The sequence below is a fragment of the Desmodus rotundus genome, chromosome 10 (assembly GCF_022682495.2).
Source record: "Desmodus rotundus isolate HL8 chromosome 10, HLdesRot8A.1, whole genome shotgun sequence".
Taxonomy (NCBI): Eukaryota; Metazoa; Chordata; class Mammalia; order Chiroptera; family Phyllostomidae; genus Desmodus; species Desmodus rotundus.
In genome coordinates, this window is record NC_071396.1 from 83,143,508 (window position 1) to 83,164,793 (window position 21,286).

The 21,286-nt window shown below is 37.7% G+C and overlaps 1 protein-coding gene across 1 annotated transcript in view; it reads right to left on the reverse strand.

The window, feature by feature from the left end:
• TRAPPC8 (trafficking protein particle complex subunit 8) overlaps nt 1-18,735 on the reverse strand; it is a 90,481-nt gene extending 71,746 nt beyond the window's left edge. The window contains 2 exon segments of the mRNA XM_024580721.4: nt 12,322-12,516; nt 18,161-18,735. Coding sequence (XP_024436489.2) covers nt 12,322-12,516; nt 18,161-18,317 — 352 coding nt within the window. The 5' untranslated portion in view covers nt 18,318-18,735.
• Nucleotides 18,736-21,286: the final 2,551 nt, after the last annotated feature.

The window sequence follows — 21,286 nt, forward strand, 5'->3', positions numbered from 1 at the left end:
ACACAATAATCCCACAACCTACTTATTCATGCTTTAAGTATTACCTACATGAGTAAAAAGATTTTAGAACTGAAGTTTTGTGTCCCTGCCACTAGTCATGTTGCTGTAAGTAGCTCCTTTACATTAATGATATAATTTCAGAACACTGGTTCTCAACTGACAGTGATTTTTACCCCCAGGAAACAGTCAACAATGTCTGGAGATACTTTGGGCTGTCACAAGTAGGGGTGAGGAGTGGGTGCTACTGGCATCAAGGCAAAAGTTAGGAATGATGCAAAACACCCTTCAATAAACAGAACAAGACAGCCCCCCACAAAAAAGAATTATTTGGCTCAATGTCAATAGTAGCAAGGCTGACAAACACTACTTTACAATTTGATTATTTGAGTATGATAGTAACAAAAACCTCTTTAAATGGAATTTCAAAGCATGCTTAACTTACAATCAAATGCAAAGGCCTGTATTTTCACTTTTTGTATATGTGTATATTATACATTTCTTAAAATCTCTCTTGCTCCATGCTAATCATTTTACACTACAATTATTCTAACATTTTTAATTTGAACTTAAACTTAGTCATTTCACTAGGTTTAAGCCTATTATCTAAATCACAGTTTTACTAAAAGGACATTGTACTTCTAGCTACTTATGCTGATTACCAAGTCTTACTTTATTTTTCGTTTTCATATTAACCACTAAACATGACAAATAGATTTTCTGTTTATACTATAATGTTACATTAAATGACTGGGAAGGTTATAGAAAAACAAGGTATTCAGTTTGACCAAATAGCATTTTTAACTTGGTATACCATATACACACAAAATTTTACAATAAATGCCTTACAAGAATAACCCATATATTGTTTAGAAGGGCTATGAGTGTAACAATTGCATGTTCATTGCTATAGGAGAAAAACATATCCAGAAATATTATAATCTATATGAAAAGTGGCAAAAATTTGAGAATAAATGACACAGGCTAGTCTGTTACCTACCATGCAAAATCAATTTTCTTACCAATCAACAAATATATCTTTCCCCCAATCTGTCAAAATTAGTATGTCTAGAAAATAATGTATATTTTCATTTAGTACCAATGACAAGAACAGAAAGGATAGGGATTTGTTTCATGGTGTGCTGGAGAGTTTTAAATAAACTAATTAGATCTTCCAAAATAACTATTTGGTGCAACACTATCTGAAATAAAAGACTAGAAAACCAGTAAGTCCATCAAGAGAGGACATTCATTAAGTGGATGTACTACGCAGCTGTAAGAGAAAGGAGAAAATCTCTAAATATTACAATAAAGTGCTCTCCGGAATATACTGTTAAGTGAAAAAAAAAGACACAGCAGAAAAGTATGCATTTTTGTGTAAGAAAGGGAAGAAAAGAACCACACAGGTAATATTTGATTACACTGTCATGAAAGAAATAGAAGGACAAGTCTAATGAAAGATGACAAAGGGGGTGAGAGGCATTGATAGAAGCTGGACCTCACTGAATGTAACTTGTTTTATAGTTTTGACTTTGGAACTATAAAAATGTCCACATAATTAAAAATAAAATTAAATCAAAAAGAACAGGCAAGTATACACATATATATGTTCTTAAGCTGAAATAATACTTTCTAAATACCGGTACAAGACACTCACTATACCATTTTCTTAATTGGGTATTCAATTGAGAATATGAGGAACAAAGGAAAAATTCTTAAATTTATATGGCAGAAGTGGGTTTTATCTTTCAGGCTGGTCATATTAAGGTTAGTATGGTAACTTTTCCCTTCAGCTTCTTATTTTCTTAAGGGGTTAATTAAGAAAACAGTATGGAATTTTCTCAGAAAACTAAAAATGGAACTGCCTTTTGACCTGGCAATTCCACTGCTGAGATTATACCCTAAGAATCCCGAAACACCAATTCAAAAGAACCTACGCACCCCAATGTTCATAGCAGCACCATTTACAACAGCCAAGTGATGGAAGCAGCCTACTTGCCCGTCAGTAAACAACTGGATCAAAAAATGTGGTACATTTACACAATGGAATTCCATGCAGCAGAAAGAATGAACTACCCTTTGTGACAGCATGGATGGATCTGAAGAGCCTTATGCTAAGTGAAATAAGTCAGGCAGTGAAAAACAAATACCTATCATCTCACCTATAAGTGGAACATAATCAACAAATCAAACAAGCAAGCAAAATATAACCAGAGATATACAAATAAAGAACAAACTGACAGTAACCAGAGGGAAGGGAGGAGGGGGATAACAGATGAAAGAAGGGGAAGGGTTGCCAAGGAACCTATGTATGAAGGACACATGAACAAAGACAAAAGGGAGTAGGATCAAGGGTGGGAGGTGGGGATGGCTAGGGCCTGGGGGGGGCGCGGTGGTGGGGGGAGTGGTGAGGGGAAAATGGAGACAACCGTACTTGAACAACAATTTAAAGAAAAGTCCTCCTTCACTTATTTTACAAGCCAATAAATCAAGAGCACCCTTCCGTTTTTTTTTCAAATGACACAGAAAGTGGAAAAATAGTAGTCTATAAATGTTCTATATTAACAAAAGGTTTCAACACTTAGTGACAATTCTTTCCCTTTAAAAATTCTCCTGTACTTGTTCTGGGTGAAATCAGTATTTTGCCTATACCCCTTTCCATTTCTACATCTTCCTTCTTTGGAACTGAAACAGCAACCATATGTCCTACCAGTCTCTATGCAGAATGTATTTTGTCTTGGTAAAGAACAGTAAGAAAGGCAGCTAACAGCCAAACAATGACATAATGTGTTGGGAACTGCCCTGCCTGGTTTCAGAAGCTCTACCCCCCAATGGCCAAGGATGAGTAAAGGACCTTGGGACCATGAGCCACTAAGGAGACAAAGCTTATCTCCCTGGCAGGGGCACTGCCCTCTGCCCCCTTTATTTCACCCTGCTTGGCCCCAGATGGATGACTGGTTAGCCAATGACAGGTAAGATTCCTCAAGGGAGGGACAACCTAAGACGGGCATGGTCGTGAAGGGGCCCTCAGGGAAGGACTTGGGGGAATACAGAAAAAGGGGGTGATGCACCCTCGCCCCTCAGCTTTGACATAGCCTGAGTCTTCATTCTGTCTGCAAGAAGTCTCCTAATCTCTTGGCTGCCTTACTTCCCCTGTCTGACTTAAGCCTGAAACAATGCTGGAGGTGGGTGTGGCCCTGTGCTGGAAAGGGCAGGTGCCCCAGGGTGATCAGGCCTAAGAAAGAATGCATAAAATCCTGTGAAACCTGCTTTGCTAAGAATGTCCTCAATTTTCTGATAAGGGTCCAAGCATGAAATGAGTTTGTCTCCTAAAGTTTTATAGCCCTTTAGCTAACTGACCCTGACTCAGAACACACCCACAAAGTTCTCTGAATGTTATCTATTGTTTGATCCTTACTGCATGACAATGATTGATGAGCTTTACCTGTATTCTTGTGCAAACTGAACCCAATAAAAGCCCACTGAGGAACAGGATCCTGGCCCTTCTTCAAGAGACTGGCCACCTTTCCTCCCCAAGCAGATCATGTCTTGGTAGACTTACTTTCATCCGCAATAGCCAGGGGGCTCTCCTGGATAAAGCTCTCCCACAATAATGCTCTATCCTCCAATCCCCCCTTCTTTGTTCCCTTCTTAGTGCCAGTAATTTGGTACACAACTTATTAATCTTCCCAGTAACTATCTAGCAAGGGCTACAGCAGTGTGCTAAACTGAGAGCAACTCCAGTCTTCATCCTACTGAAACCAAAGTACTTAGCAACCCCAAATTTTCAGGAGAAAGAGACCAAATATTCTAAATATAAACATCACTTGTAAATCACATATTTTCCCTTCCTAATCATTCACAAAAGCTCAAAGTGCCAGAAAATCACTGTCGGACTAAGAAATATTAACATACTACAAGTAATGTTGGTAGATATTACTATGCAACTTTAGATAAATAGTAGATATACCAAAACTTAATACAGAGTAGGGCAAAAGTAGGTTTACAGTTGTGAGTATGCAAAACAGTGTATGCTTGTATTATTATTATTTTCCATACGAATAACTGAAAACCCACTTTTGCCTCACCCTGTATTAAAATATCCAGATAATGCAAAGGAATTAAATAAGTAAATGTATATTACTTAGACAAACGTACAGACTCAAAGTAAAAAATATTTGATACTAAGTTCTGGGATTATCAGAAAATATGGTTTAATACAGAGGATTTTACAATACAAAAACCACAACAAACTAAAATCAAAACTCATAAAATTAACATTTTGCAAGTCATAAAAGATCTTAGATAATATGAAGAACTAATACATACTATCGTATTTTAACAACACCCATAGTGACTATTCTTGAGGGGACTACTTCTAATCAAGTGTTTTCAGAAAAATCAGCAAAAATCAAAGTATTCCAAAGTGAGTCATGATTATGTATGCCCAATTTTTAAATTTCTCAGACACCACACTGGAAGATTTTAAAAAATAAATCATCTTCTTTTCAAATTATGTACCTTTGAACCATCAATATATCAGGGGAAAAAATTAGTCATTGTCATTTAACCATCTGAATCTAACTGGCCCTTGATATTTTATTTTTAATTCACTTTACAATTACTTAAAGAATTAAGAATAAAGGAACAGTAAAAACAAACAAAAAAATTTTAGTAAGAATTTAAACATAGCAAACTCCAATTGAATTCCGTATTTTCCTGGTTTTAAAGGTATACGCTTCAATTAGGCAACATTCTTTGAATGCAACTAACTGTCCACTGATGCATGTCCAACTGACATGGTGAGCCTGGAACACATCCATTGTGTAAATGCTGATTCCATATTCGAATACATTCTAACAAATTCTAGCTTATCTTTACTTCTGATTCTTCTTATACTTGCATAGTCAAGGTACATTTCAGAAAAATTTGATGGCTTATCATTTTGCTGAAGAGAAAAATGTCATCGTATTTGCTCCATCGCTACGAAACATTTTCTTATTTTTAGACTTAATAGCAAATAGTATATTCAATCCAATTAATTTTTTATTTCTACATCATCTAATTCCTTCCAATCATCTTCATACACATGCCTGCCATCAGCATTTGTCACTTACAAACTGCATCAAGCAAATTTTGTCAAAAAATCACCATGAAAGATGAAAGAATACTGTGACACGTCCTTTGACAAAATGAACTGGTCTAGGTTCTTGTCTCATATTATGTGAAATCCCTCCTGTTAAATTACTAACTAGATGAAAATATTATATTTACTTTTTGTACTTAAAAAATACATTGGTCAGTTATTAATTTTTGAGTTTTGAGAAAATCTGGATTAGATATTGTCATATGAAGACTCATAAGGTGGAATTTCTGTACATGATCAATTTCATCACTAGAGCGAGGCTGTCCAAAAGGTAGGTAGCCACTAGTGGGCACCTGAAATGTGGCTTATCTGAATAGAGATGTGATTGAGGTGTAAAATACACATAAGATTTCAAACAGAGTACACAAAAATATAATTTTCTATTAATTACATGTTGAAATGATAATATTTTGTATAGTCTGGGTTGAATAAAATATTGTATTAAAAATAATTTCACCTCTTTTTTTTTGTATTTTTGTTGTTACAGAATATTAAAAACTATTTAAGTGCCCTGGCTGGTGTAGCTCAGTAGATTGAGTACAGACTGAAACCAAAGGGCCACTAGTTTGATTCCCAGTCAGGGCACATGCCTGCGTTGCAGGCTAGGTCCCCAATAGGAAGTACATGAGAGGCAACCACACATTGATGTTTCTCTCCCTCTCTTTCTCTCTCCTTTCCCCTCTCTCTAAAAATAAATAAATAAAACCTTAAAAAAAATTATGTAAGTGGCTCACATACTTCAGATGGACGGTGCTAGTCTAAAATGCTGTTGTTTCACTGCATTCATCTTATTTGTCTAATGTAATCGTGAAAAATTGTGGCTTCCACTGTCAGATTTCTTTTCTTTGACAATATGGACTAAAATTAAAAAGTTCTCTACTGTCAACTGTGTTCAAAGAAAAAAGTGAAAACAAAGATAATGGCTACAAATATATATCCAGTCTTATAACTTCTTGAAATCACTGAGACCACTGTTGAAATATATCACCTACATAAGCAAAACTTTCAATATGCTTCCAATATGCTTTTTTCTGCCCCATTTTAACCTTTACACAGAAAACCAGGAATTAGCAAAAATTTTAGAAAAGCAACTAGTATGAAGTAACAGAGATCAAAACAAAAAGAAAGCAGCTAGAAGAAAAAGATTATTCTTGGATAAAAATTTTAAGAGGCCATCAATAAAATCCTAAATTTTGGTGTGTAAAAAAAAAAAAAAAAAAAGGGATGACACAATAGACTTTAGACAACACAAATTTGAAACTCAAGGATGACATAAAAGTGATGACTTATTTCACTACTGTATCATCCTTCTACCTTCTAGGCATTTTCATCATTTCTTCCACTTTCTTATAGTTCAGAGTAATTGATAACAAATAATTCACAGGACGGTAAAAAATAGCAAAATACCTCGGGATACTGGAAAAATAAGAATGCTAAGTTCCTCTATTGCACTAACCACATTTTAAATAACTATCGCTTTTTACAGGGTTCTTTATGCTTTTTAATTCTTACACGAAAATTTAGGAAAAAATATTATTCAGACAATCCTCTAAAATACTGTTTACACATGATTATGCTCCAAAGTATCACTGTATTTTACAAAGTAATAGCAATTAATATAAAAGCAATCAGAAAGAGTATACCACACACTTAAGGGGGGAAAAATAACTTTCTTCCTTATCAAAACAAGGTGCAATCCAAATTATAATATTCAAAACCAATGCCTAGATTTAGTAGAAAATGTAAATCAAGAGTAAAGACAGTAAACAAAAGATGGCAGGACAGGTAACATAAATTGAACAAGCATCACCAGACCGCCTCTGTTTTAGAAAAATCAAACATATTAGTTGGGACAAATATGAAGAAAGTAGTAGTTGAGTAGACCAAAGATAAAAGGCAAGGAGCAGAGTGAGAACAATCTGGAAAACTGAGACTACCACAGAAAATACTTGTACATAACAAGGATTCTTTCAATTCCATCAGTGTGTCTTTCCAATTACCGTACCAAGGAACTCTAGCTTTAACTAACCGATCTGATGAAAGAAGCATGGCGCTGATAAACTAGTCTTATGAGGTAAACATCTAACACATATTCTTTAAACAGAATGGGTAGAAATTACAATGATTCACACATTTATGGCAAAAATTAGAAGTGTATTTCTAGACATATAAAGAATATCTTACTTGAAATGGATAAAATCACTCATACATCTCCAAATAGTATTATCATTATAATGGAGTTTTATTAAAATGAATTCAGTGCTTCAGCATATCACATTCCCAGTCTTCAGGACCAACATAACAATGAAGCTGAAGAGAGATGTCTTAAATTAGCAGGGAAAGAAGCTGAAGAAACTGTTTCCTTCTGGTACACAGTTTATCCGAACCACTTGGGGATTTTTTTTAAATCTGCCTAAATGATTCAGCTAATATAGTAGTTCCTCCGCCTGCATTTAAAGACAAAGAGCATTCACTCCTCCCTCATGTACAGATGTTGGCAGAGGCCTGAAAATGGAATATACCCGGCTAAAATAACTTCTCAAATTGTTGTGAGAAATCATGACCACATCATTCCTACAAACTATCTACCAAACCACTTTAATACACTGTTCAAAAAAAGAATAAGCCCACCTCCAGTAGACAGATAGCCAGACAGCAGATCTGAAAAAGTTACTCTGGAGAAACCAAATGGTCCCATGTAAAGGAACTGTAACTTATAAAAACTGGGCACACTTCAAGCCTATTATACATTATACTCTCACTACCCAAGAGAGAAGACCACTAGCTGACAAGTTTTGTTATACCCAGGCAGGGCTTTAGAGCCTCAGTTAGAAATAGGAAATAATGGCAAAGGCTCATCGGGCATTTGAAGTAAGTTTCCAATATAAAAAAAGAGACAAAAACAAACTGAAAAATAATACAAATCACAAAATAGAAACTTAAAAACAACAATTTATTCATATCCTCAAAGTTAAGATACCACAGCAGGAAACTTGAACTATAAGGCTACAAAAAGAAAAATCAAGAGAGCAAGGGAAGTTTAAAAAAAAATGACAGTGAATATTAAAATTTCAATGGAAGGGTCAGAAAATTGCCCTGGCTGGTGTGGCTCAGTGGATTGAATGCCAACCTGCAAACCAAAGGATCACTGGTTCAATTCGTGGTCAGGGCACATGCCTGGGCTGCTGGTCAGGTTCCCAGTGGGGGGCGTGCGAGATGCAACCACATTGATGTCTCTCTCCCTCTCTCACTCCCTCCCTCTCCTCTAACAACAAATAATTAAAATCCAAAAAAAAGTATCAGAAAATAAAGTCAAAACTATCTCCCAGAAAATAAAACAAAAAGACGTAAGAGACAGATACAGACAATATTAGAAGATGAGAACATTAGAAGAGCAATATTATTAAGTAATACCAGAGATATACTGTGTATTTATGTACCACAGTCCTTTGGAGAGCCATAAACCATTTTAATATCTAGATTTTTGTCTCTCAAATTTCCCTCCCAATGAAAGATAATATCATTCCCACTGAAAATGCATAGAGCAGAAAGAGAGGACTTTAGGAAGATCTTGATAAACACATAAATTTGATAAACTAATCTGTATGAGATAACAGAAAATATATTATTGGTCTCAGCCCCCACGTTCTGGTACAGAGGTCCAGAAACCCTTTTCTACTTGACAGGTTTTAGTGGAAAAACTTAAGTCTCCCACCTTCTGTATAAGGAAAAACCCATCTCTTGCCTAATATGTGTTTCTTTCCTTGAGTTTCCTTTACTATTCACAAAAAACATTTCACTTCTGGTCACCAAATATGTGGACATTTTGCCCCATACCACCAAGCAATTCTCAAGACATCAGCAGGTAACTTCCTGGGTGATGAGTGTCTTTTGTTCTAATGAGGTGACTTTGAGTGGACTCCTAGATGGCTCCTGAATGAGGGCCGGTCACTAGAAAGATCAAGGCATGATTAGAAGCTTGGAATTTTCAGTTCCCCACTCTCCTACCCCACCCCATTTTCTTGAGAAGGGGGTTAAAAATGGAGCTAATGACTGATCATGACTACAAAACGCAGCCTCTGGAAATCCCCAAAGCATGAGGTTTGGAGAAATTCCGGGTTGGTGAACATGTGAAGATGGAGGTGGAGGGGGGGAGGAGGAGAGAGTGGTGTGCCCAGAGAGGGCATGGAAGCTCTGAGTCCTTTCTCCATACCTTGCCCTATGCATCTCTTCCCTTTGGCTATTTCTGAGTTACACCCTTTTATAATAATCAAGTGATCCATTTAGTAAAATGTATCTCTGAGTTCTGTGAGCCACTCTAGCAAGATAATTAAACACAAGGAGGGGGTTATTAGCCAAGCACAGGTGATAACCTGGACTTGCCACTAACATCTGAAGTGGGACAGGGGAATCAGTCAGTAGGACTGAACCCTTAACCCATGGATTCTGATGCTATCATATGTAGATAGTGTCAGAATTGAATTCTTATCCGAGAATTGCTTGGTGGTGTGGGGGGAAACCTCCACACATTTGGCAACCAGAAGTGAAATGCTTTGTGACTAGTAAAGAAGACTCACAGAAAAGAAAGACATGGGAAAGAGGGTTTCTCCCTACACAGATGGAGAAAAACTGAGGTTTTTCCACTACAATCTGGCAAGTAGAAAATCTTACTAAGAGGCTACTGGAAGTTTGAGAGACTAGAGCAAGAGATACAAAGAACTCTGAGCAAGTTGTTTTTAAAAAGGCCATTACAAGTCTTGGGGGGCGGGGGGGGGGGGGGGGGAAGCCCTGGCTGGTCTGGCTCATTGGCTTGAGCATAATAGGCCTGAGAATTGAAAGGTCACAGGTTCAATTCCAGGTCAGGACAAATGCCTGGGTTGTGGGCTAGGTCCCTAGTTGCGAGCATTCGAGAGGCAACCAGTGGATGTATCTCTTACACATTGACGTTTTTGTTTTTGTTTTTATTTATTTTAATTTTTATTGTTATTCAATTACAGTTGTATGCCCTTTCTCCCCATCCCTCCACCCCACCCCAGCAGATCCCCCCTCCCTCCCCCACTTCCACCCTCCCCCGTGATTTTGTCCATGTGTCCTTTATAGTAGTTCCTGTGCACATTGACGTTTTATCTCTCACTTTTTCTCCCTCCCTTCCCATCTCTCAATCAATCAATCAAGTGCTGTGTAAGAACGGACTGAAAGCCCAATACCTGGCTCAGTGGTAAAAAGGTAGTATTTAATCATAATATTGAAAATAGTGACTAGTAACCAAAAATACGGAAACTACATTAGAGATGGGGAAAGGAGGAAGAGGAACAATTAAGCTAAATCTTCATCAATTAAAATAAGAAAATAATGAATAAATTTAAAATTGATTAAGCCATAGATAGCCATATAAAAATACTACTTAGAAACACAAAATAAACATCAGAGGAAACCAGTAAAAGAATTGGTGAGGCAGGGGCACAGGGCACAGAATATTGTTTTTTCTTTAGAGTCTTTTTAGCATTATGTCTATGTGCATGTATCATTTCAATAAATTAAATGTTTTAAAAATAAAAGGTATAATGAGCTTTGGAAGTTAGGAAGATATTTGCAGCATAAAATTTTTTTAAATTTATTTTTAAAATATGGTAGTTAATCCCTCTCTTTGCCCCCTTGGCACTTTGGCATATTGGATATGCCATATCCCTATTACAATGTACTGTGATTAAAAGGTATTGTAATTAAGAATGTACTATGACTGTTGATTACATGTTTGTCTCTCCACCAGATTATAAACTCATACATGTCTTATTCATCTTTATGTCTCAATTCAAAGAATATAGTAGGAATCAATAAATATTTGTTACATGAGTAACAAAAATGTTAATTAAAGACCCTATCTATAAAACAGAATCACAGGATTTAAGGTTTCGGAGGCACCTTTGAGAAACAATGGAGCCAAATTCTCTGGTTTCCAAAGAATGAAACCAAGTCTGAATAAATGACTTACTCAAGTTATCCAATTAACTAATGGCTATGGTAGTATAAAAACTTGGGGTACCCTGGCATTTGTTCACTGCTGTTCACCCTTCAACATTAATTTCCTATTGATAACAGGAAAATAGTTCAAATTCCAGCACTTCCTCCCAGAAAATCCAAAATTTGCCTCATCTTGAAAACACGTTATGCCAAGAACTGCTCAAAATATGTATCTTGAAATTCATATTCTTTTGATGTGAAAATACAACCATAATATTCTAAACTTAAAATTACCAAGTTAACTTATCTTGCTGGAACTAAAATTAGTAACATAGAAAGAAGAAAAATTATGAACATTTTAAACAAAATAATTCTACAAATATTTCTAACTATACAAGTAGAACCAATGAACTTCGTGACTTAAAACACACCACTTAAGTTTTCTCGGTATATTTAGGAAAATCTTTAAATATGCAATTGTTTTAAATATGTTGAAATATTAGATTATAAATTATAATGACCTAAAAAGATTATTTCATTAGGCTGCTGAAATATCCTGATAGACGATGCACTTTTAATCTTTTCCCTCTATAAATCTATCCCCTGTCCTTCTCTATTAAGTCTTTTTCATATCACACCAAATACTGCTCATATACACATTAATGTATTATTTGACCTACCAATCTGATCATGAAAATATTATTCAAATTAGATTAAGAAGCGCTCAGAAAATATTTACTCATATAATATACAAATTCCCTCCACTTAACACTGAGCGAGATAAAAAATACAATAAAGTTCACTTTTTAAATTTAATTATAGTGTTACTTATGTCACAAAATATGTTGTATTTTTAAATCTACTGTTCTTTCATTCAAGAAATACTTATTATATACATGTTCTAGGCATTACCTTAGGTACTAGAAATAAAATAAAGAGCCAAAGTTCCTGCCCTCATGGAGTGTCTATCTGCTTTATAAGTAGACCTATAAAAATACTTTTATTATGAAAAAATAAAATGAAACACCTAATTCCTAACTTGAATTCCTACTCACTTGATTATAACTTCCTTAAAAGCAGTAACTTTTTTTTCAACATGTGTTCCCAATCTATCATTCAGTAAGCACTTAAGGGTTGCATGATTTCCAAGTCACAGAATTACTTTTTCTAAAAAAGAAAAATCCATTTAAAAAGTAACAGTAAACCTTAATACGTACCACTGATGTTGAGGTCGTAATCTCCTGCTGTAACCACATTAGCTACTAATCCTTCTGCAGGCTGGCTGCAAGAAACAACATCACTCAAAAGCTTCCGAATGACTCCAGGATGAGGTGGTTGGGTGACAATGTTGCTTACTGCTATCTTCAAATTTTTAATTATGTGAAGCTGATTATTAGGATCTCTCATATGAACTTTAAAAAAGAGGGGAAAAAACCTTGAAATTAATTCTACACAATTCATGATAACCCAACTATAACAATGATAGTAAAAAACTGGGTTACTGGTCTACAAACAAAGATGACCAAATCAGAAACCAGAAATTCTAAGTGGAACAGTCTTCCATAAACGCAAATGACTTACAACATTCCCTTATAACCAATAGGGCTAGCCAGACAGTCTGAACTTCTCATGCAATGCTATTATTCACGTCCCTACAGTATGAATTTTCCATCCTCCTCTTTGGAGTTGCCAGACACCAACCACCATCCATACCTCACCGCACCCTAAGCTGGTGCAGGGCAGGGTGAAGTCTGTAATATCAACACTGAAAATGGTAAAGGGGAAGAAAGGGGAATTAAATGCTAAATTGAGGATTCCTCTACTTCCCCTAGTGTGCCGCCTGCATTCTCAGCCACTACTATTTCTCTATCATAAAAATCAATGCCCACTCTGATATGGGATGTTGATAGTGGGGAAGTATTGGAACCAAAGGTATACGGGAACTCTCTATACTTTCTGCTCAATTTTGCTATGAACCTAAAAGTGTCCTAAAAAAATAAAGACTATGAAAAAAGAAATCAACACCCAAATCCCTTCTCTCATCCCAGTATCTCCTGCATCTACCCTGCTACAGGCCTTGCCTCAGGTCTACGGGATTTGTAACCAGTGGTTCAGTGCCTCAGGCCAAGATAGAGGTTCTTAGGAAATTGTAACAAAACAGTATCCACAGAGCACAGCAGGAAATGTGAGCATATTTTTTCACATAAATATCTTAAATATTTCATATAAATATCTTAAATATAATCAGGCCACTTCCATAGTAGTATTAGAGCAGCCCATTTTATTAAGGACCCAATTTTGGAGTCAGACTATTTTAAATCCCAACCCACCACTTAATAACTGGGTTATCCTAAATAACTTTTTAACTTTTCCATTCTTCAATTTCCTCACCTATAACATGTGAGTAATACTTACTTCATAGGGTTATTTTACAGATTTAGGTGAGATAGGGTTATCTAAGAGAGTGAGCATAAAGCACTGAGCACCATGACTGACACATAAATACATAGTTAAGTGCTCAAGCGATGATGGAGGCAGCGGTATTAACACATACTATTTCAAGGACATCATGGATCATCATCTACGAATAAGAGGCAACTCTGAAAAACTGGCTTTGGGTACCTACCCACAAAAAATGACACTTTTCTTCCCACTGGAAAATGCTTTATACCAAACTTTTAAGGTCAGGCCTGCCTATATTTTAAAAAGTTACATCTGTAAAAACTGTCTTCCTAAATTTCCTGTGTGTTCTCAGTTGATTTCTAAATTTTTAATTTAAAATCATAAATCATACACAAAAAGTTTTAAAAACTATGTATGAAATATGTTCACTTGTATTATAAATATATGTACCAAAGTACAGATAAAATCCATGCAAATTCCATTATACAGTTGCCTATGAAGGAAGGAAATGGGCCTAAGGAAAGGTAGAAAGGTGACATCAACTGTATTTATAATGTTTTATTTCTTGTTAAAGGGGAAAAAAGACATAAAGCAAATATGACAAGAAGGTTAATATTTGTTGGTTCTGGGGAGTGGGGAGCTGGATGTTTCTTGTGTTATCTGCATTCTTCTGTAATTATTTTTTCTAATTTAAATAAACAGGACTCTCCCTAATTAAACTTCCCACCTAGTCTAACTATGAAACAGAGAAGCCAAAAAACATGAATACACTATGGTGCATTTCTGATACGTTTAGTAACAAGCATTTTCCATAAAGTTGGTCCTTAATTATTGAATAACGTAAGTAGCCATCTGTATTAAATCTCTCACAAAATTTTAAATTGGCCAGTTATCTTTTAGTATTCCTAAGTATCAACACAAAAAAGGATATTCTAAGTTTTTCCCCTATACTCAGAGTGGGCTTATCAGTTAGGTAATCCTACTAATAAATCCAGAAATGAGTTACTGAGTGTGGCAGCTAGCCTCTGAAATAGCCCCTAAGTGATCTCTCTATCTCCTGTTACACACACTCGGGTGTAGCCTCCTCCCACATCCCAGGGTTGTGACCAAATAGAACACAGCAAAAGCAATGGTAGGCCACTTGAGATAAGGTTATAAAAGAGTACATCTTCCATCCTGGGTTCTCTCTCTGATCACTCCCTCTGGAAGAAGCTAACTGCCACGCCATGGGGATACCAAGGGAGCCTATGGACAGGCCCACGTGGCACAGAACTGAGGTCTCAGGCCAACATCCAGCGAGGAAGTGAGACTTGCCATATGAGTGAGCTTGGAAGAGGATCCTCAAGCCCCAGATGACTGTAGCTCTTGCTGACAGCTCCTCTGCAACCTCAACATAGACCCTGAGCCAGAAGCATCCAGCTAAGCCACTCCCAGATTCCTGAGAAACTGAGAGATAATAAATGCTTTTAAGGTGCCAAGTTTTGGGGTCATCTGTTACACAACAACAGAATAAGTAATACATTGGAGGATGATTAAGAGAAATGCTCTTAAATCACATGCAAAAAATTCAAACTCTTCAGAACTAAACAGCACAAAAGGTGACTATAGATCATAGAACATCTCAATTTCAAAATGAAATTCAAATCTACCATTATCTTACTTTTACAGGTTACGATACAGTATCTTGCATACTGTATTATGAAATAATATTTACCAGTATGTGCTGCTCCACAAAATACTGTTTCTTCAAGAAAGTTAAGAGTTGTTTCTGAAAAACTGATTCTATCTTCAAATAAATTTGGGAAATACTGGATTAAGTTTTTAAATAGCCCCTTTATAACAGATCTTCCCAGAGCTTTTCATATGCTAAATGACACTGTGATTCTACCAAACACATGCTATATTAAGCAAACTTATTTGACCACAAAATTCATTTTTAGAGAAATGTAACACATTTTGTGTTCTAGAAAATACATTTTGAAAAATGAAATAGTAACTTTCATGTTTTTATCCAGCACAAAAACTTTATAAAGAAAACCTTGACTGCTGGAAAAAATCAAACTTGTACAAAAATGACACAAACAACATATATATCTAAATTTTGTAAAGCTGACAAATTTTATTCAAAGTTCAGTACCTGAAAACCTTGGAGGTTAATTACCTAGTTAAACCAACATTGTGGGTAAGATTGATGAAATATTTCTAACTTTTTAAAAGACACTTAAAAGTAGAGACATTAAGTAATTCTAAATATTGCCAGGAGTTAAGATGACTTTAAAGGTCATTTCCTAGTCTAATTTACCACTTTTGATAGCTCACTCAGAAAATATTCAAGATTTACATGAAATTGCATTCTATTCCTTTTTTTTATCCCTCAAAAGTATTTTACAATAAATTTTGAAATGCACTTTTTAAAAATGAAAGCCAAGGACTTTCAAAAGTAAATGGTTAAATGAAATTTTCTTCAATCTTATAAATATCTAAAGGCCAAATTTCTAATGCCACCACCCATGGTCCATGTCCTAATCACCTTAAACTTTAAAATTTATATCAACTCTTACCTCTCCCAAAATGTCATACCTCTCCCAAAATGTCATACCCTTCCTCAAGAACCTAAGACTGCCACTCATTTACCACTTGATATGAAAGCCAAAAGTCCATTCCCTAGGATTCAAGATCAAGAGTAAGGCATTTTCCCTTACTCTTCTGTACTCCTATAAGGACAGTTTCCTCACTGTTTCCCAACCACTCATAATTCATAATTTACACCTCTGCCCATACAATTCTAACCTCATCCCCATCCTCAACAGGGAGCACTGGCTATTTTTCCACCAACTCTCTACCTAGCCATGAAAGTCCAACTCATTACTCTCCTTTCCTGAATCTTTCAGTCTACAGAAGGAAATCATAACTGAGTCTCTATTCACTGCACTGTCCAATACAGGAGGCTCTAGCCACATGTGACAACTGGGCACCTGAAATGTCTAGCCCAAACTGAGATGTAATGTAAGGGGCAAAAGCACACCAAACTTCAAAGACTTAGCAAAAAAAAGTAAAATATCTAATTAAAAGTTCTAATATTGACTACATACTGAAATAACATTTTAGAAATACTGGGTAAAATAAATCAATCATTAAAACTAATTTTTTCTGTTTCTTTTCACTTCTTAATCATGTGACTACTAAATAATTTAAAATTATATATGTGATTCACATTATATTTCTACTGGATAGCACTGGATAATTCTAAATATTGCCAAGAGATAAGATAACTTAAGTCACATGGCCTGTTTTTAAATCTTTCCTACAAGTAAGATTGTGGACAAGTTAACATCTCTTTGCCTCGACGTCCTCAAATGTAAAATGATAATACAGTATCTACTTCATAAAATTCAAAAAGGACTAAAAGAGAAAAGCTACTGAACACAGGTGTCAGGTATTGGCATTATTATTTATTAACAAAGCAGTAAAGAACACACACACCTTTCAAAGAATTTAAGAATGTAGAGCACTTAGCTGTCTCGTGGACTTAGTACAACCCTGGAGGAGCTGGCTATGGTACAGGCTGAAGAAAATCCAAGAGTTCTTGAAACTGTTTGTTCGGACAGCTTCCTCTCTCTTCTAAATACCTAAGTGAACTTATAAATAGAACTATTTTCCCAAGGAATACACACCTGTGGCATGGAAATACATGCATTTATGGCACAGCACCATTTTTGTGCAGAAGTCATCATAACCAAATAGCACAGCTGTTCGCCTGACACGGCTTTATTGAAACCCTGCACTGTACACAGACCTTAAAGACATTTACTTACCTACACTTTCCTATGTTCTGTTTGCAAGGTACAGGGGAAGACATATTGATTAAGTCATACTTGGAGTTTTATTACACCTATTTTTTCTTAATAAAGATTCTAAAGCTAGGAAAAACAGGTAGCTCCTCAGTAAGACACGTCCCTACTGTTAATTTAATTATAATCTGAAAAGCCAAATTTTAGGACATTTCCTTTCCGATAAATCTAGATAACTACATAACTTGTTCTTACTTTCTTGTCCATTAGGCAGAGGCTGTTTCAGGTTTTATTATTTCTTTAATAGTTTATTTTCTTAAGAGGCTAAGTAAAATACCATATACTTCAGAAATTGTTCAAAAAAATTTCTTTAAGTGAAATAACTAAACAGAAGCTTAGATAGAGATAAGCCTCACTGCTGGAAGAATGTAATGTTCAAAACAACTCCGAAAGCCCAGTAAACAACCAGGGGATAATGATTTGTCTTCTTTACCAAGACTTCATCGTTCTAAGAGGCAGCATCTCCTTTTCCTTACAACTTCCTTCTTCTCTCCCTATGGCCGTTGAGGACAGTCTCTTTGCCCTTCTCCGGGGCTCACGTTTTTCTTTATAGTAATTACCTCCGGCTTGTTTGAGGACAGAAGTGCCAACAGAAACTGGAGATTTCAACCGCGCTGTCTTGACAACCTCACTCACAGACCCTCTGCCTGCAGCCACCCGAGACACCGCGGGGCCCCGGCCCCAGACGACACCCCACCCACTCCGTTTTGTAAACATCCCTCTCATCTTCCTACCCACTCCCAACTTACTCTCCCAGCCCCGATTTGCTGACGCTGGGTGAAAAACAGAGAAGAGCACATACCCTCGGAAGTGAGGCGAGAGAAGGGCTTAAGCAACTCGGCGAAGCTAAGGTGATTGAGACGAGTGAGCCGCTCGGCTTCGTCGCTGCACAGCGCAGCGACACAGGGGATGAAGGAGTCCGGGATCAGTTCTTGCACTGATTGTACACACTGGGCCATCGCCGAGACCGAGGCAGCGGAGGCGCCTGCCTTCCGGCCCAGTCTCAGACACGGATCCTGCGGCTGCAGCAGCTACTGCCGCCGCCCGCCGGCCTACCCCGGCCGGGCGGGGCGCCGCAATGAAGCCTTGAGACCAATATAAGGGACAGATTCCGTCGCCAAGCTCCCAGGGGACACAGCACCGACCCCTCCCCGTCACCGCCGCTCCTCGGCCTTGCCACGGCGTCCTCACATTCCACCCATCAGGTGGAGACGCCGACAATCTCCACTTAATCCTGCTGAATACAAAACCTTGGTCACTGCCGGACGGGAACCGCCATGTTGAGGCCGAACCCTGACCCACCGGCAGCACTGGTCCCGGCAGCCCCAGCGCTTGCCCCTCACGTGACGGTGTTATGGGAGGCGATAGGGGCAGTGAAAGAAAGTGACGGAGAGGGAAGTGAAGAGCAAGGGAGGCCGGTGGGGAAGCAAGCCCCGGAAGTGGTGCCACGGTGGCCCCGCCTACTGAAGAGGCCCCTCCCATTAGGCGGGGCTGGGGCGGGGCTGCAAGTGTGGTGGGCGGGGCCAGGCGAGGGAGGCACCCTACGCTTAGTTTTCCTGCAGCTACTGGGCAAATCACCGGGAGGTGCGAGGACTACCTGTCAGGCCCGCGCTCAAGATGATTGCTGTCACAGTAGGAAAGGCGCCCGTTCGCCTTCCACGCTGACCTGGCCTCTTCGGAACCCCAAAGGGTCTCTGTGAAACAGTGGGCAAATGATGTGGATGTCTGCGCTGCTTCCTGCCTTCTCTTCTCTCCCTGCCCTTTCCTTGCTCACGGTGGAGTGGCGAGGAGCACCTGCTCACTGGAGAAAGTGTGTTGCCCCTCCTTCCACACACACACACACACATACACACACACACACACCGCCCTGGTGATGGGGGCTCCTCTGGAGCTGGCTTAAACAGGCCACTTATCGTTTGAACACAGACTGCCTTTTAGAAACAGACTGCCACGAATGTGGACTCAACCAGAGAACAGAAATGTGCGCTCTTGTGTGTCCTGCAATTAACACTAGTGTTAGAGAAACGCCTGCCCTACTGCATTTTTGTTGGTCGCAAGGAAAGGGTGTGCCTGCAAACGTCAGAGTCGCCCGTCCGCAACCGCATCCTTTTTACCCTCTGCTCCAAAGTTCACTCCATGGTAACGGAGGTGAAGGAAGCCAGTAATTACATACCTAGAGTCCTGAACTGGCTTCCATTCCTAGAAGTGAATGAAATGAATTTTACTATAGTGTCACTGAATTGTTTGAATTCCTTCTGAATCATATGCCAAAAGTATAATGCAAGGAAAAATGTAACACTCCTTGATGTGAAGATGATTTTCCAAACATCAGTAACTCAAGTTGTCAGATTGTTTGGTACCCCTGAGGTTTTTGCCATGTTAAGAATTCATGACAGGTGAGAGGTGTGACTTTTGAGAAATGGGAGGTAGGAAAGGACGGTAGGACATAATGACATGGCAGTTTTAGCCATTGATCAATTTAGAAAGGATAATACCTGCACGTTATAGATTAGAAATTAACTTTCTTAAAATTAGCTGTACCTTAGCATGTCTTAGAAAGTTGTCTTGTATCCCCAGGAGTACATATATTACATTTTGAATACTTCTGATGTCAATCCCTTGCATTTTACAACGTAAGAATCTCATACAACTAAGTATGACTCAAGTTATAAGATATATTTTTGGTACCAGACTTCCTAAGTGCAAGGCGTACTACTTTAGTACTCAACTAAAAGTTAAAGAGGCAATTTACTTTTTACACTAAAGGTAAAACTAGCTGTATTAGAGTCTTTAAGAAAGACTTTCAAGGACAATTTAGCTTAAGTGGATTTTTTGAGATATAATTCACATACCATAAAATTCACCCTTTTAAAGTATACAATTCAGTGGGTTTTAGTATATTCAGAAAGTTGTACAACCGTTACTACGGTCTAATTCCAGAATATTTTCACCTCCACAAAGGAAGCCTAGTCCCCATTACCAGTCACTCTCCACCCCACACCACTTCCAGCCCCTGGCAATCGCTAATTTACTTTCTCTATAGATTTACCTGTTCTGGGCATTTAGTATCTTACAATATGTGACTTTGTGTTTGATCTCTTTTACTTAGCATAATGTGTTCAAGTTACTTCCGTGTTCTAACAGGAATCAGTCAGTACTTCATTCCTTCTTATGGCTGAGCTTAAATGGATTTGTCATCTGCATTGACTTTACAATCTAACACCACATCCACACACAGTGTTTCCAGCGAGAGACTTCACTGTAAAAATCTGTTTCTTTCCTAGTTTGTCTAAGATGTTCATTGACTAAGGTGTTGTTCTCATCTAAAGATTAAAGCTGAGTCACGGATACACTTGCTTTCCAGTAACAGAGAAAAGACAATGCAGAAGCACATGACTGCTGGTTTAAGATCAAACTGTAGAAATGGCATTCACTCACAATTTCTCTCACATCCCACTGTCCTTGGTGAATCTACTGGTCTCCTTTGTCTCCAAAGGAGAATGGAAAACATAGGTATGTGGTTTCTGTTGCTAATAAAGAGGAGGAAAATGAATATGGGATACCAGTAAAGGGCCTCCAACAGACTTTATTAAAAATAAGGCACTCTGCAGAAGGTATTGCATGGGATGAAAGATATCACACTTCCCTTTTTTCTCTGATGTCTCCAGACACTGGCTCTTTTTGCATCACATGTCCTCTGAACCATTCACTGTGCTCAGAAAAAATGCGGTACTATAATTGTCCAGGCCTTGGCCCCTTGACCATGCACATACCCTCAAGACTGAGAGGACAGTGTTTATCATCAAAAGAAAGGAAGCTTGCTGGACAAAATAATAATAAGACAAGAAATTAAGGACCTGTTTTCAAAGTACCAAAGATGAGACTCAGCTTCCTTCTTTCCCCCAAATTGAAGAATTCCATAGAACTT